The 15,612-nt window shown below is 46.1% G+C and overlaps 1 protein-coding gene across 22 annotated transcripts in view; it reads right to left on the reverse strand.

Annotated features, from left to right (window-relative positions):
* Positions 1–15,612, reverse strand: part of PTK2 (protein tyrosine kinase 2) — a 360,567-nt gene that overhangs the window by 20,379 nt on the left and 324,576 nt on the right. For 15 of the 22 annotated variants that reach the window (XM_056522834.1, XM_056522830.1, XM_056522831.1 and 12 more), the window contains one exon: positions 10,429–10,491. The exons of the other annotated variants lie outside the window; for them this stretch is intronic. In XM_056522834.1, the coding sequence (XP_056378809.1) occupies positions 10,429–10,491 (63 nt within the window). The remainder of the gene's footprint in view (positions 1–10,428; positions 10,492–15,612) is intronic. 22 annotated transcript variants of the gene reach the window in all.

Below are 15,612 nucleotides of genomic sequence, written 5' to 3' on the forward strand. Positions count from 1 at the left end.
GTGACAAGATCGCAGCTCTGAGGCTGGAGAATCTTACTGTGATGGGAGGAAGAAGACAAAGGGGGGGGGGGATTCTGCTGCTGTCGTCTTATCTAAACCTTGGATGAATCCAGCGATCCTTTCATGGACTTCCAACCACAGGCATTCGGAGCCCCCCCCCCAGCCCCAGTCCCGGGAACCAGGAGGTCGTGGATTTTATGGGATGAGAAAAGAATCTGGAGCTGACAATTCTCTGTCACCAAGAGATGCAAGAAAGATGACGACTCTGGCCTCTCCAGACGTCATCTACTGTCACAGCCTACAGGAGGGGTCCGTAGGGAGTCAGGAGCTACAAAATACAGGAGGGGTCCGCAGGGAGTCAGGAGCTACAAAATACCGGAGGGGTCCGCAGGGAGTCAGGAGCTACAAAATACCGGAGGGGTCCGCAGGGAGTCAGGAGCTACAAAATACCGGAGGGGTCCGTAGGGAGTCAGGAGCTACAAAATACAGGAGGGGTCCGCAGGGAGTCAGGGGATACAAAATACCGGAGGGGTCCGCAGGGAGTCAGGAGCTACAAAATACAAGAGGGGTCCGCAGGGAGTCAGGAGCTACAAAATACAGGAGGGGTCCGTAGGGAGTCAGGAGCTACAAAATACAGGAGGGGTCCGCAGGGAGTCAGGAGCTACAAAATACAAGAGGGGTCCGCAGGGAGTCAGGAGCTACAAAATACAGGAGGGGTCCGCAGGGAGTCAGGAGCTACAAAATACAAGAGGGGTCCGTAGGGAGTCAGGAGCTACAAAATACAGGAGGGGTCCGCAGGGAGTCAGGAGCTACAAAATACCGGAGGGGTCTGCAGGGAGTCAGGAGCTACAAAATACAGGAGGGGTCCGCAGGGAGTCAGGAGCTACAAAATACAGGAGGGGTCCGCAGGGAGTCAGGAGCTACAAAATACAGGAGGGGTCCGCAGGGAGTCAGGAGCTACAAAATACAAGAGGGGTCCGCAGGGAGTCAGGAGCTACAAAATACAAGAGGGGTCCGCAGGGAGTCAGGAGCTACAAAATACAGGAGGGGTCCGTAGGGAGTCAGGAGCTACAAAATACAAGAGGGGTCCGCAGGGAGTCAGGAGCTACAAAATACAGGAGGGGTCCGTAGGGAGTCAGGAGCTACAAAATACAGGAGGGGTCCGCAGGGAGTCAGGAGCTACAAAATACCGGAGGGGTCTGCAGGGAGTCAGGAGCTACAAAATACAGGAGGGGTCCGCAGGGAGTCAGGAGCTACAAAATACAGGAGGGGTCCGCAGGGAGTCAGGAGCTACAAAATACCGGAGGGGTCCGCAGGGAGTCAGGAGCTACAAAATACAGGAGGGGTCTGCAGGGAGTCAGGAGTTACAAAATACCGGAGGGGTCCGCAGGGAGTCAGGAGTTACAAAATACAGGAGGGGTCCGCAGGGGGTCAGGAGCTACAAAATACCGGAGGGGTCCGCAGGGAGTCAGGAATTACAAAATACAGGAGGGGTCCGAAGGGAGCCAGGAGCTACAAAATACAGGAGGGGTCCGAAGGGAGTCAGGAGCTACAAAATACCGGAGGGGTCCGCAGGGAGTCAGGAGCTACAAAATACAGGAGGGGTCCGCAGGGAGTCAGGAGCTACAAAATACAGGAGGGGTCCGCAGGGAGTCAGGAGCTACAAAGTACAGGAGGGGTCCGCAGGGAGTCAGGAGCTACAAAATACAGGAGGGGTCCGCAGGGAGTCAGGAGCTACAAAATACAGGAGGGGTCCGCAGGGAGTCAGGAGCTACAAAATACCGGAGGGGTACGCAGGGAGTCAGGAGCTACAAAATACCGGAGGGGTACGCAGGGAGTCAGGAGCTACAAAATACCGGAGGGGTCTGCAGGGAGTCAGGAGTTACAAAATACAGGAGGGGTCCGAAGGGAGCCAGGAGCTACAAAATACAGGAGGGGTCCGCAGGGAGTCAGGAGCTACAAAATACAGGAGGGGTCCGTAGGGAGTCAGGAGCTACAAAATACAGGAGGGGTCCGCAGGGAGTCAGGAGCTACAAAATACCGGAGGGGTCTGCAGGGAGTCAGGAGTTACAAAATACAGGAGGGGTCCGCAGGGAGTCAGGAGTTACAAAATACAGGAGGGGTCTGCAGGGAGTCAGGAGTTACAAAATACCGGAGGGGTCCGCAGGGAGTCAGGACCTAGAACCTACAGGAGGAGTCCGCAGGGACAGGATGTTGTCCTGTAATATTGACTCCTGGGAAAGTTGGGTTTTTATTTTAGCTTCCCATATGAGCGATAACCCACCCTTTCCCACACACTTTAATGAGAATGCTGGTTACTCAAGCACTCACATTGCTTAAGATATGCTATTCTGGACCCTAGGAAAGCTGGGTAACAGGTTAGATTTAGTGTGGCATTAAAATAGAAGTTTGATATTCACTTTTCCCAGGCCCAAGAACAGCAATGTTGCTTATTTGTGCAGTTAACTCATTACAAAATAAACATATATAAAATAAATATATATTTATGTGTGTGTATAAATAAATATATATATATCTATCTATCTATCTACAGTGGTCCCTCAACATACGATGGTAATTCGTTCCAAACGACCCATCATTTGTCGAATCCATCGTATGTTGAGGGATCTGTGCAATGTAAAGTATAGGAAGCTGTACTCACCTGTCCCCGCCGCTCCGGACCAGGTCCTCACCGCTCCCGATGCTGTCCCGCTGCTCCGGTGTCTTCTTTGCAATCCTCCGGCTTCTTCTGCATCTTCTGCAGGGTCCGGGCCTCACTTTCTGGTGACGTTATTACGCTGCTGCGCCGGCGCAGCGTGCGTAGTGACGTAATAACGACGCCAGAAAGCGAGGTCCGGACCCTGGAGAAGATGCGCAAGACACCGGAGGATCGCGAAGTGGACCCGGAGCAGCAGGAATAGGTAAGCGAACCTGCCCGGGATGCTTAAACTGCTATCCGACAGTAGCTTAAGCATTTTGCGCTGTCGATTAGAAGTTAATGCGATGGCCCCGACATATAAAAGCATGGTATGTCGATTTTATCATATGTTGGGGCCATCGCAGGTCGGGGGGTTAATATATATATATATATATATATATATATATATATATACATATACACACACACACACACACATATTATATACACTGGTCAAAAAAATAAAGGGAACACTAAGATAACACATCCTAGATCTGAATGAATGAACTAATCGTATGAAATACTTTCGTCTTTACATAGTTGAATGCGCAGACAACAAAATCACACAAAAATTATCAATGGAAATGAAATGTATCAACCCATGGAGGTCTGGATATGGAGTCAACATCAAAGTGGAAAACCCCACTACAGGCTGATCCAACTTTATGTAATGTCCTTAATACAAGTCCCAATGAGGCTCAGTAGTGTGTGTGGCCTCCACGTGCCCGTATGACCTCCCTACAATGCCTGGGCATGATCCTGATGAGGTGGAGGATGGTCTCCTGAGGGATGTCCTCCCAGACCTGGACTAAAGCATCCACCAACTCCTGGACAGTCTGTGGTAGATGGAGTGAGACGTCCCAGATGTGCTCAATCGGATTCAGGTGAACGGGCGGCCAGTCCATAGCATCAATGCCTTCCTCTTGCAGGAACTGCTGACACACTCCAGCCACATGAGGTCTAGCATTGTCTTGTATTAGGAGGAACCCAGGGTCAACCGCACCAGCATATGGTCTCACAAGGGGTCTGAGGATCTCATCTCGGTACCTTATGGCAGTCAGGCTACCTCTGGCAAGCACATGGAGGGCTGTGCGGCCCCCCAAAGAAATGCCACCCCACACCATTACTGACCCACCGCCAAACCGGTTAATGCTGGTGGATGTTGCAGGAAGCAGAACGTTCTCCACGGCGTCTCCAGACTCGGTCATATCTGTCACATATGCTCAGTGTGAACCTGCTTTCATCTGTGAAAAACACAGGGCGCCAGTGGCGAATTTGCCAATCTTGGTGTTCTCTGGCAAATGCCAAACGTCCTGCAAGGTGTTGGGCTGTAAGCACAACCCCCACCTGTGGACGTCTGGCCCTAATATCACCCTCATGGAGTCTGTGTCTAACCATTTAAGTCGACACATGCACATTTGTGGCCTGCTGTAGGTCATTTTGCAGGGCTCTGGCAGTGCTCCTCCTTGCACAAAGGCGGAGGTAGCGGTCCTGCTTCCGGGTTGTTGCCCTCCTACGGCCTCCTCCATGTCTCCTGATGTACTGGCCTGTCTCCTGGTAGCGCCTCCATGCTGTTTTTTTTATTTTTATTTTGAACATGTGCTGCACTCTTCCCCACCCCATCAGCCCAAACCTATATAGGTGGTAATTAGCCACACTAGGGCCATTTCACTCCTAGCAGCCTCCCAGTCTGACTGTGAGAGTATGGTAAGTGAGCCATTACACCTTGTTCACACTGGTGTGGTGCGGGGCGGCGTCCGTTGCTGCCGTGGCGCTGTGTCTGCGGGCGGGTGCGGCCTATAGACTGGTTTGAGAGGCATTGGGGCCGCTCTGCCAGTGGGTCGCTCCCCCCCCGTGGACACCAGTGTCGCGGCGGTGGTGGTCGCCGCCCGATGCTACGCCATTTTATGCTAGGGACGTTAGGGACCCACTCTGAATAGGTGGCCTTGACGTGGCGAGTGGGCTTGTACTTTTTAATCAAAAATGTATAATAACAACCTGTTAGTTTTTGATATTGTGCTGAGAAGCAATCAGATCATTATACAAGATTGTAGATGTGCGCTATTGTCTGTATTCTACTCGAATTCATCCATGCTGTGTACACCACGCTGGCAGACACAGCAAACCTTCTTGCCACAGCTCGCATTGATGTGCCATCCTGGATGAGCTGCACTACCTGAGCAACTTGTGTGGGTTGTAGACTCTGTCTCATGCTACCACTAGAGTGAAAGCACCGCCAGCATTCAAAAGTGACCAAAACATCACCCAGGAAGCATAGGAACTGAGAAGTGGTCTGTGGTCACCACCTGCATAACCACTCCCTGCATAACCACTCCTTTATTGGGGGTGTCTTGCTACTTGCCTATAATTTCCACCTGTTGTCTGTTCCATGTGAAATTGATTGTCAATCAGTGTTCTTCCTGAGTGGACAGTGGGATTTCACAGAAGTGCCAGTGACTTGGAGTTACATTGTGTTGTTTGAGTATTCCCTTTATTCTTTTGAGCAGTGTATAAATATATGCTAGGAAAGCTGGGAGACCAGATTGTAGCATCTCACAGGAGCGGTCACTCACTTCTTTCAGATCCCAAAATAATAATGCTGCCTACTTGTGTGCTTAGCTAGCCATTACCCCCCCCCCCCCCCCACACACACAACCTGAATGCTACTGCGGCATTGCTAATTAGGACTCCAGAATGTTACCTATCTATGCAATTAACCACCCACCCCAAGTTACCATGCTGTCAAAATATATGCCCGGGACTATGGGAAAGCTGGGTAAAAAGTAGGATTTTCCTAAACTCCGTGATGTCAAAGTTCCATACCGATGAAATCATCCATTTGCACCAGGTCTTCCTATCTGTAGGAAAGCTGGGTGACCAATTGGGTTTTCACTATTGCTCCATACAAGACCTGTCATCCATCTTTCCTACATTTCACATGTCACTGCAGCCTATGTCTGTATTTCCCAACTAGTGTGCCTTCAGCTGATGACAAAACTACAACTCCCAGCATGCCCGGACAGCCGTTGGCTGTCCGGGCATGTTGGGAGTTGTAGCTTTGCAACAGCTGGAGACACCCTGGTAGGAAACCACTGGTCTATGTATACATCTATTATAAACGCCAATATTTTCCCAGAGTACCTCTCCGCTCTCAATTTGCTGCAGATATGTGATGCAGAGATATTGCCCCCATGGGGGCAATAATTGGGGGTCATATTAGAATTGGAGACATTTGCGCATCTACGGGACATGGCGTTCAGTTTGTACAGAAGATAATTTACTGTGTTTGGAAACATTATCTCTCTGTATCTGTGCAGTTGTCGATCATTCTTGGCGTCCATTGACGCGGAGCTGCAGAATTTCTGCAATTAGATGACTGAGAATCTGGAAAAAGCATGCAGAGCATCAGCCGCAGAGCATCGCCCCCTTCCTCATGAATCATTACAGAAGTCCCCCTACGTATATCAAAGGTGTCTAGAACCTCACACCTCCCATCAAAAAGGAAATCTACCGCCACCCACCCACCCAAGAAACCACACAGCAACATCTCCAGGCCACACCTAACGCTGACACCATATGTATGTATACACAGCAGACGACTTAGATGAAGCAGAGCTGAAAACGTGTCAAATGAGAGACAGACGCTTCTTTAACCCCTTAATGACCATGGACGTAAATGTACGTCCTGGTTTGGCAGGACTTCGCGCAACAGGACGTACATTTACGTCCTGTGTATGACGGGGACCCGCCGGTAATAAACCCCTCATTAACCCCTCAGATGCCGTGATCAATACAGGTCAAGGCAGTGCAGTACTTTGAATGGATGATCGGATCGCCCGCAGTGCTGCCGTGTTGATCCGATCATCCAGCGGCCGGAGGTCCCCTCACCTGGCTCCGCCCGTCTCCCGGCGTCTTCTGCTTTGGTCTGAGATCGAGCAGACCAGAGCAGAAGATGACCGATCATACTGATCAGTGCTATGTCCTATACATAACACTGAACAGTATTAGCAATCAAACGATTGCTATAGATAGTCCCCTATGGGGACATAAAAAGTGTAAAAAATAAAAGTTGAAAAATGTAAAAATAAAAAAGTAAAAAAAAAAGGTGAAAAAAACCCTCCCGCAATAAAAATTTTAATTGGCAGTTTTTCCCATTTTACCCCCAAAAAGCGTAACTATTTTTTAAATAAACATATTTGGTATCACGGCGTGTGTAAATGTCCAAACTATCAAAATATAATGTTAATAATCCCGCATGGTGAATGGCGTAAACATAAAAAAATTTAAAAAAGTCCAAAAATGCTGCTTTTTTTGTCACATTTTTTATAAAAAAATTTTTATAAAAAATTATCTAAAAGTTTTATAAGTAAAAGCTAAATGTCCAGCGCGAATATGAAGGAACTGGATGTTTATTCCAATAGCCAAAAAGACAAGGAGAACATGACAAGGTGACGCGTTTCGGTCCTAATGCTGGACCTTAGTCATAAGGTCCAGCCTTAGGACCGAAACGCGTCACCTTGTCATGTTCTCCTTGTCTTTTTGGCTATTGGAATAAACATCCAGTTCCTTCATATTCGCGCTGGACATTTTGCTTTTACTTGTCAGTTCCAGTCGGTGTTGCCCACGCCGATCCTGGCGCGACGGGCTGAAGGAGTGAGCTGGACTATACACTTCTTTGTCTGCAGCTAAAAGTTTTATATATGAAAATGTGGTATCAATAAAAAGTATAGATGATGACGCAAAAAATGAGCCCTCACACCCCCCTATATACGGAAAAATGAAAAAGTTATAGGTGGTCAAAATAGGGCGATTTTAGATTACTGATTTTGTACAAAAAGTTTTGGATTTTTTTTAAGCGGTACAAAAATATAAAAGTATCTAGTCATGGGTATCATTTTAATCGTATTGACCCACAGAATAAAGAACACATGTCATTTTTACCATAAAGTGTATAGTGTGAAAACAAAATGTGCAAAATTGTGGTTTTCATTTAAATCTCCTCCTTATAAAAAAATTTTTGGGGTTCGCAGTACGTTTTATTGTAAAATGAGAGGTTTCATTACAAAGTACAATTGGTCTCGCAAAAAACAAGCCCTTCTATGGGTCTGTAGATGGAAATATAAAAGAGTTATGGATTTTAGAAGGCGAGGAGGAAAAAACGAAAACGCAAAAATAAAATTTGCCTGGTCCTTAAGGTTAAAATGGGCTTGTCCTTAAGGGGTTAAAAACAGCACCACATCTGTCCTAAGGTCCTGCATGGTACTGCAGCTTAGTTCCATTAAAGCGCATGGAGCCAAGTTGTAATACCACACATAACCTGAAGATAAGTGTGGTGCTGTTTTTGGAAGAACTTCGCTCTGCTTTTCTATTGCCGGAAAACCCCTTTAATAAATACAGACCTAATATTTTTCTTATTGTTGGATGGTTGTTACAATGTGTCTTGTATAAGCCTAATACCTGAGCAGCACCACTTTTCTCTTGTCCTGATACTTTGTTCTGATATTAAGTTCTGCTGCTCAGGACTCTAGGAAAGTTGGGTTTTCATTATAGCCCACACACATGAGCTGTCAGACATCTTTCCCCAGACTCCGGTATGTTAAAGTTCCCTACTTATGTAATCATCCATTGTCAGCTCTAACGGAACTGCAGATGTGGTATTCGGGATTCTAGGAAAGCTGGGTAATGGACAAACATTCAGCAATGACAGTAGTATTGTTACAAAGTATCAAGTCTATATAGACCTCTGTAAACCAAACACATCAGCAGCACAACTATCTCCCCTGTTCTGATACGTTTGTTACAATGTATCAGCTCGGAGTCTAAGCTTACAGAACTTAAAGGGGTACTCCACAGCCGCAGCTTGGAGTGACGTCACTGCCCCCTCGTGGCGTCAAGAGGGGTCATGGCAGTGACGTCACCACCCCACCGCCCGCGTTCTTGTAAAAGAAATCTAAGTGCTGCAGCGGGACCCCCGCGATCAGACATTCCCCCCCATCCTTTGGATAGGAGATAGGAGATGTCTAGTGGTGAAGCACTCCTTTAAGTAGGTTGCCCAGCATTAGAAAAACATGGCCAGTTTCTTTTAGAAACAGCACCACACATTCCTCCAGGCTGTTTGTGGTAATGCAGCTATGCTCAATTCACTTTTGTAGGGCTGAGCTGCAATACTGGTAACAACCTGAGGACAAGAGTGTCGCTGTTTCGTGAATAAATCATTTTTCTGTAAACTCTATACAACCGTAAGGTTTAATTGGGATACTGATTTGTTGCTGAAATCTCTGCAACCCTCCTAATTATCAGAAATATTTTTGGTTGCAAAAATGTGCACGTGTAAATTCACCCCTACGAGTTAACGTGTGTTGACTGAAAACTGCATTTTGGATGTTATGTTGACAGGTGCCCAAAGGTTTGGCGGCGTAATGGAAATCTGGGTGAAATGCAATCAGTGTGGCTCCAGATTCATGGACATATGTGAACGAACCTTAAACTGTATAAGGGTGCATTCACACGCTATTACTAGAAGCGGGTTTGACGCTGTGGGAAACCTGCTGCGAGTTACACTACCATTGATTTGAATGGGTCCACAAGACAGTGCGCAATAGTGTCAGATTTGCGGACTGTCCGCGGACCCATTTAAATAGCGTAGCTCCTGCAGCGGGAAAATTGCTGCTAGATACTAGCGTGTGAACGCACCCTAAAGGGGTAGTCTGGGGAACTGAACATGGGATACGAAAAAAGTGTGTGTGTGTGTGGGGGGTCTGTTACATCCGTTGAGACCCCCGCAATCTCCTTTGCAGGGCCCCATCTACTTACCCGTCCAGCTCCCACCTTTCTGGACAAGTGCAAGTGACGTCCCATTTAGCCAATCATTGGCTGCGGTGGGACGTTGCCGTACAGAGGATTTGGGGAGGGTCCCAGCTGTAAGATCCTCCACGATCACACACTTATCCCCTATTCACAGGATAGCGGATAAGTGTCTGATCTGTCTAGTTCCCCGCACCACCCCTTTTAAAGTGGTATTCCAGGCAAAACCTTTTTTTTTTTTTCTTTATCAGATGGCTCCAGAAAGTTAAACAGATTTGTAAATTACTTCTATTAAAAAAAAATCTTAATCCTTCCAATAATTATCAGCTGCTGAAGTTGAGTTGTTCTTTTCTGTCCGACAACCGTGCTCTCTGCTGACATCTCTGCTTGTCTCGGGAACTGCACAGAGTAGAAGAGGTTTGCTATGGGGATTTGCTTCTACTCTGGACAGTTTCCGAGACAGGTGTCATAAGAGAGCACTTAGACATAAAAGAACAACTCAACTGAGGCAGCTCTTAAGTACTGAAAGAATTAAGATTTTTTTTAATAGAAGTAATTTATATAAATCTGTTTAACTTTCTGGAGACAGTTGTCATAGAAAAAAAAAAAAAAGAAGCTTTTTCCTGGATAACCCCTTTAAGCTCAACAACTTTTGAGCCTCTGGACGTGAACAAGAATGAATTGCATTTGCTGACAGCAAGCAGAGATCTTACATAGCGCAAAAATTATAAAACGGCACAAGAGTGAGTCTTTAGTATAAAGCAGTGTTTCCCAAGCTGCGTGCCTCCAGCTGTTGCAAAACTACAACTCCCAGCATGCCCGGACAGCCGTAGGCTGTCCGGGCATGCTGGGAGTTGTAGTTTTGCAACAGCTGGAGGCATGCTGGTTGGGAAACACTTGTATAAAAGAGATCTAACACCACTTACCGGACACTGGATGCTCCCTTCCACATGGTCTATGCTGCCTCGGGAAAGCCGGACGTCAGGCTTCTAAAAAATGTATACATTTTTTTTTTAAATATATAGATGTATAAAACCATCCAAAAAATAAAAGCAAGCAATAAAAGAAAAACAAAAACCCAGTAAGAAGGCAAAAAGTTAGAAAGACTCTCCCAAGCGTACCGTTCTGCCCAAACAGCATTGGAAGACCTGCATGGCGAGCGGGGCCGAGCTCTGCTCCTTGCTTCTCAATAACAAACAGCAGACGAGCTGCAGCATTAATCCAAGTTTCCTGCGGGAGGGAAAGGCTGATGTGTGCGCTCGACTTGGCTGCCGCCGCGGGACTGGAGGCGCAGCCAATTACTGAATGGTTTTAGCATTGCACAAGCTGAGGAGGGAGGTTATGATACAGGAAGAGCGAGGAGAGGAGAGCGGTGGCTGCTGCACAGGTCATAAATAATCATCAGGGCTCGCTGTGCCCCCAGGGGGCAGAACGGCTATACATTGGGGGGTAATGCTTGCTTCATGCTTCCTGAGAGGTGAGTCACGGCATACATCGGGGATGACGTGCTCTGAGGCGAGGAACGGCAAGTCACCGGGTACAGGCGTTTACGAGGACAGTGTGCCCCAAACAGCTGTTGCCAAACTACTACTCCCATCGTGCTGCTCTAGGTTGGGAAACATTACACAAGTTAGGTGTTGGGCGCCACCCGCTGCCCTGGGCAAACATATCACAGGCATGTGCACCTGTGCAGGTAGGTGCATTTAAAAAAAGGAGGGTAAACTAGCAAGTACATGCATGATGAGAGCTGCGACAACCCGAGAGCAGCAGGTTGGGAAACACTGTGCTAATAGGTAATGGGTGCAACCCCCCCCCCCTAGCCACAGGAATGTGCTAGGCTGATAAATGACAGGCACCCGCACGGCTGCGCACATAGGTGGATTTAAAGGGACGGTAAACCTAGCAAACATAAGCCTTTATCTAGGTTTGTAGTGCTATCAGAAACCAAAAATAGGTGACCTTTCACACCTTAGGTCAGTGTTTCCCAACCTGGGTGCCTCCAGCTGTTGCAAAACTACAACTCCCAGCATGCCTGGACAGCCGAAGGCTACTACCCAGCTCTCCTAGACTTCTGAATGGCCTATCAGACTGGATACTGATTTTGTAGTGCAGTGTTTCCCAACCAGTATGCCTCCAGCTGTTGCAAAACTACAACTCCCAGCATGCCTGGATAGTCGAAGGCTACTACCCAGCTCTCCTAGACTTCTGAATGGCCTATCAGACTGGACACTGATTTTGTAGTGCAGTGTTTCCCAACCAGTATGCCTCCAGCTGTTGCAAAACTACAACTCCCAGCATGCCTGGACAGCTGAAGGCTACTACCCAGCTCTCCTAGACTTCTGAATGGCCTATCAGACTGGACACTGATTTTGTAGTGCAGTGTTTCCCAACCAGGATGCCTCCAGCTGTTGCAAAACTACAACTCCAAGCTTGCCTGGACAGCCGAAGGCTACTACCCAGCTCTCCTAGACTTCTGAATGGCCTATCAGACTGGACACTGATTTTGTAGTGCAGTGTTTCCCAACCAGTGTGCCTCCAGCTGTTGCAAAACTCCAACTCCAACCATGCCCTCTTCTGTTTGGCCAATATTGGCACTTGTGATGTGACAGATAGGAGTCTAATGTGGCTAGCAAATATGTTTTATGTCATGTTATTAATAAAGTTGCACCATTTTGTACATTTATGGAAGTTGATAAAATGAAGTTTCCCCCTCCAATATACTCTGAGACTGAGACTGACATTGAGCAAAACTTAAGGCAGTTTCCCAACCAGGGTGCATCCAGCTGTTGCAAAACTACAACTCCCAGCATGCCCGGACAGCCAAAGGCTGTCTGGGCATGCTGGGAGTTGTAGTTTTGCAGCAGCTGGAGGCACACTGGTTGGGAAACACTGCACTACAAAATCAGGGTCCAGTCTGATAGGCCATTCAGGAGTCTAGAAGAGCTGGGTAATAACCTTCGGCTGTCCAGGCATGCTGGGAGTTGTAGTTTTGCAACAGCTGGAGTCATACTGGTTGGGAAACACTGCACTACAAAATCAGGGTCCAGTCTCATAGGCCATTCAGGAGTCTAGGAGAGCTGGGTAGTAGCCTTCGGCTGTCCATGCATGCTGGGAGTTGTAGTTTTGCAATAGCTGGAGGCACACTGGTTGAGAAACACTGCACTACAAAATCAGGGTCCAGTCTGATAGGCCATTCAGGAGTCTAGGAGAGCAGGGTAGTAGCCTTCGGCTGTCCAGGCATGCTGGGAGTTTTAGTTTTGCAACCGCTGGAGGCACACTGGTTGGGAAACACTGACCCAAGGTGTGAAAGGTCACCTATTTTTGGTTTCTGATAGCACTACAGACTGAGCTAAAGGCTTGTTTTGCTAGGTCACATCCCTTTAAATCCACCTATGTACACAGCCCTAGGGCTGTCCAGGCATGCTGGGAGTTGTAGTTTTGCAACAGCTGGAGGCACCCTGGTTGGGAAACACTGCCTTAGGTTTTGCTCAATGTCAGTCAGTGAGTATATTGGAGGGGGAAACTTCATTTTATCAACTTCCATAAATGTACAAAATGGTGCAACTTTATTAATAACATGACATAAAACATATTTGCAAGCCACATTAGACTCCTATCTGTCACATCACAAGTGCCAATATTGGCCAAACAGAAGAGTTCTGTGCGAGTTCTAATTCTTATTGATAAATTGGTGGTGGGGGGGGGGGGGTGTTATTTGTTTACAACTACGTGCAATATTTTTATTTAATTTGCAGTTTTTCTGGGGGGGTTTCTGTGGCTAATATCATCCATTGGGTGGATTTATAAAAGGATCCGCAATGGAGGAAAGGACAAGCATCAATTAACTGTGTATAAATGAAGCCATACTAGGAAATTATGCACATGGAAGGAGATTTATCCAAACCTGTGTAGAGAGACCATAACAACCAATCATAAGGGGGTAATGAAATATCACAGGGGGTGATTAAAAAAGTTAATGATATTAAAAAGGGGGGTGAAGTGGCACAGGGGATGGCAGCCACATTTCTAATGCTAATACTGGTACCAAGTATTATCATATTATCTCCAGTCCTACAGAAGTTATGCTGGAACATACATTTCCCTTAGATTTGCATTGAACTTTAACCCATTGGACCGAGCGGTTTTCCGTTTTTCCTCCTTACCTTTTAAAAATCATAACCCTTTTAATTTTGCACCTAAAAATCCATATGATGGCTTATTTTTTGCACCACCAATTACTTTGTAATGACATCAGTCATTTTACCCAAAAATCTACGGCAAAGTAAAAAATAAAAAAATCATTGTGCGACAAAATTGAAGAAAAAACACAATTTTGAAACCTTTTGGGGGCTTCGGTTTCTACGCGGTACATTTTTCGGTAAAAATGACACCTCTTTATTCCGTAGGTCAATACGATTATAATGATCCCCTACTTATATAGGTTTGATATTGCCGTACTTCTGGAAAAATCATAACTACATGCAGGAAAATTAATACGTTTAAAATTGTCATCTTCTGACCCCTATAACTTTTTTATTTTTCAGCGAACTGGGCGGTATGAGGGGTATTTTTTTGGGCCGTGATCTGAAGTTTTTAGGGGTGCCATTTTTGTATTGATTGGACTTTTATTGCTTTTTATAAATTTTTTCATGATATAAAAAGTGACCAAAAATACGCTATTATTTAATTTGGAATTTTTCTGCACATACGCCATTGACCGTGCGGTTAAATTAACATTATATTTTTATAGTTCGGACATTTACGCATGTGGCGATACCATATATGTTTATTTTTATTATGGTTACATATTTTTTATATGGAATTTGGGAAAAGGGGGGTGATTTAAACTTTTAATAAGGAAGGGGTTAGCGCCATACAATGGTTGCCGTCTCAGGACGAGTCGGCTAGTCCTTAGACGGCAACCGGTTAAGCAAAAACCCTGACCCTCGCAAATGAGGGTAGGATAGGATTAAATTAACTATCCTATATTTTTAGTGGACATATAGGTAACATGTGACCGAGTATTATCAAAATATCTCCAGCTGTTTGGAAATGTGTTAAAGGGGTACTACCGTGCTGAAAACGTATCCCCCATCTAAAGGATAGGGGATAAGTTGCCTGATCGCGCTGGGGACCCCGCCATCTTGCACGCAGCACCCCGCTCTCATCAGGCCCTGGAGCGAACATCCGCTCCGGGTCTGATGACGGGGCCGGTGATCGTGACATCACTGCTCCGCCCCCGTGTGATGTCACGCTTCGTCCCTCGATGCAAGTCTATGGCAGGGTGCGAGACAGCCGTCTCGCCCCCTGCCATAGACTTACATTGAGGGGCGGAGCGTGATGTCACATGGGGGCGGAGCCGTGACATCACGATACTCCTGCCCCGTGATCGGCAGTCATCAGGCCCAGAGCGATGTTCGCTCAGGGGCCTGATGAGAGCGGGGTGCTGCGTGCGAGATGGCGGGGTCCCCAGCGCGATCAGGCAACTTATCCCCTATCCTTTAGATGGGGGATAAGTTGTCAACACGGTAGTACCCCTTTAAGGCATAACTTCCAAAAACCCTGACTCTCGCAAATGGGGGTGGGTAAGGGTTAAATTACCTATCCTATGTTTGTTGTTGAAATATAAGTAACATGTGACCAAGTTTCATGGTAATATCTTCAGCTGCCGTTTGGAAGTGATGCTGGAACATACACACATATACACACACACACATACATTGAGATATATATATATATATATACACATACAGACATACATTGAGATATATATATATATATATATACACATACAGACATACATTGAGATATATATATATATATATATATATACACATACAGACATACATTGAGATATATATATATATATATACACATACAGACATACATTGAGATATATATATATATATATACACATACACACATACATTGAGATATATATATATATACACATACACACATACATTGAGATATATATATATATATACACACACACATACATTGAGATATATATATATATATATACACACACACATACATTGAGATATATATATATATATATATATATATATATATACACATACACACATACATTGAGATATATATATATA

This window comes from Hyla sarda, chromosome 5 (assembly GCF_029499605.1).
Source record: "Hyla sarda isolate aHylSar1 chromosome 5, aHylSar1.hap1, whole genome shotgun sequence".
Taxonomy (NCBI): Eukaryota; Metazoa; Chordata; class Amphibia; order Anura; family Hylidae; genus Hyla; species Hyla sarda.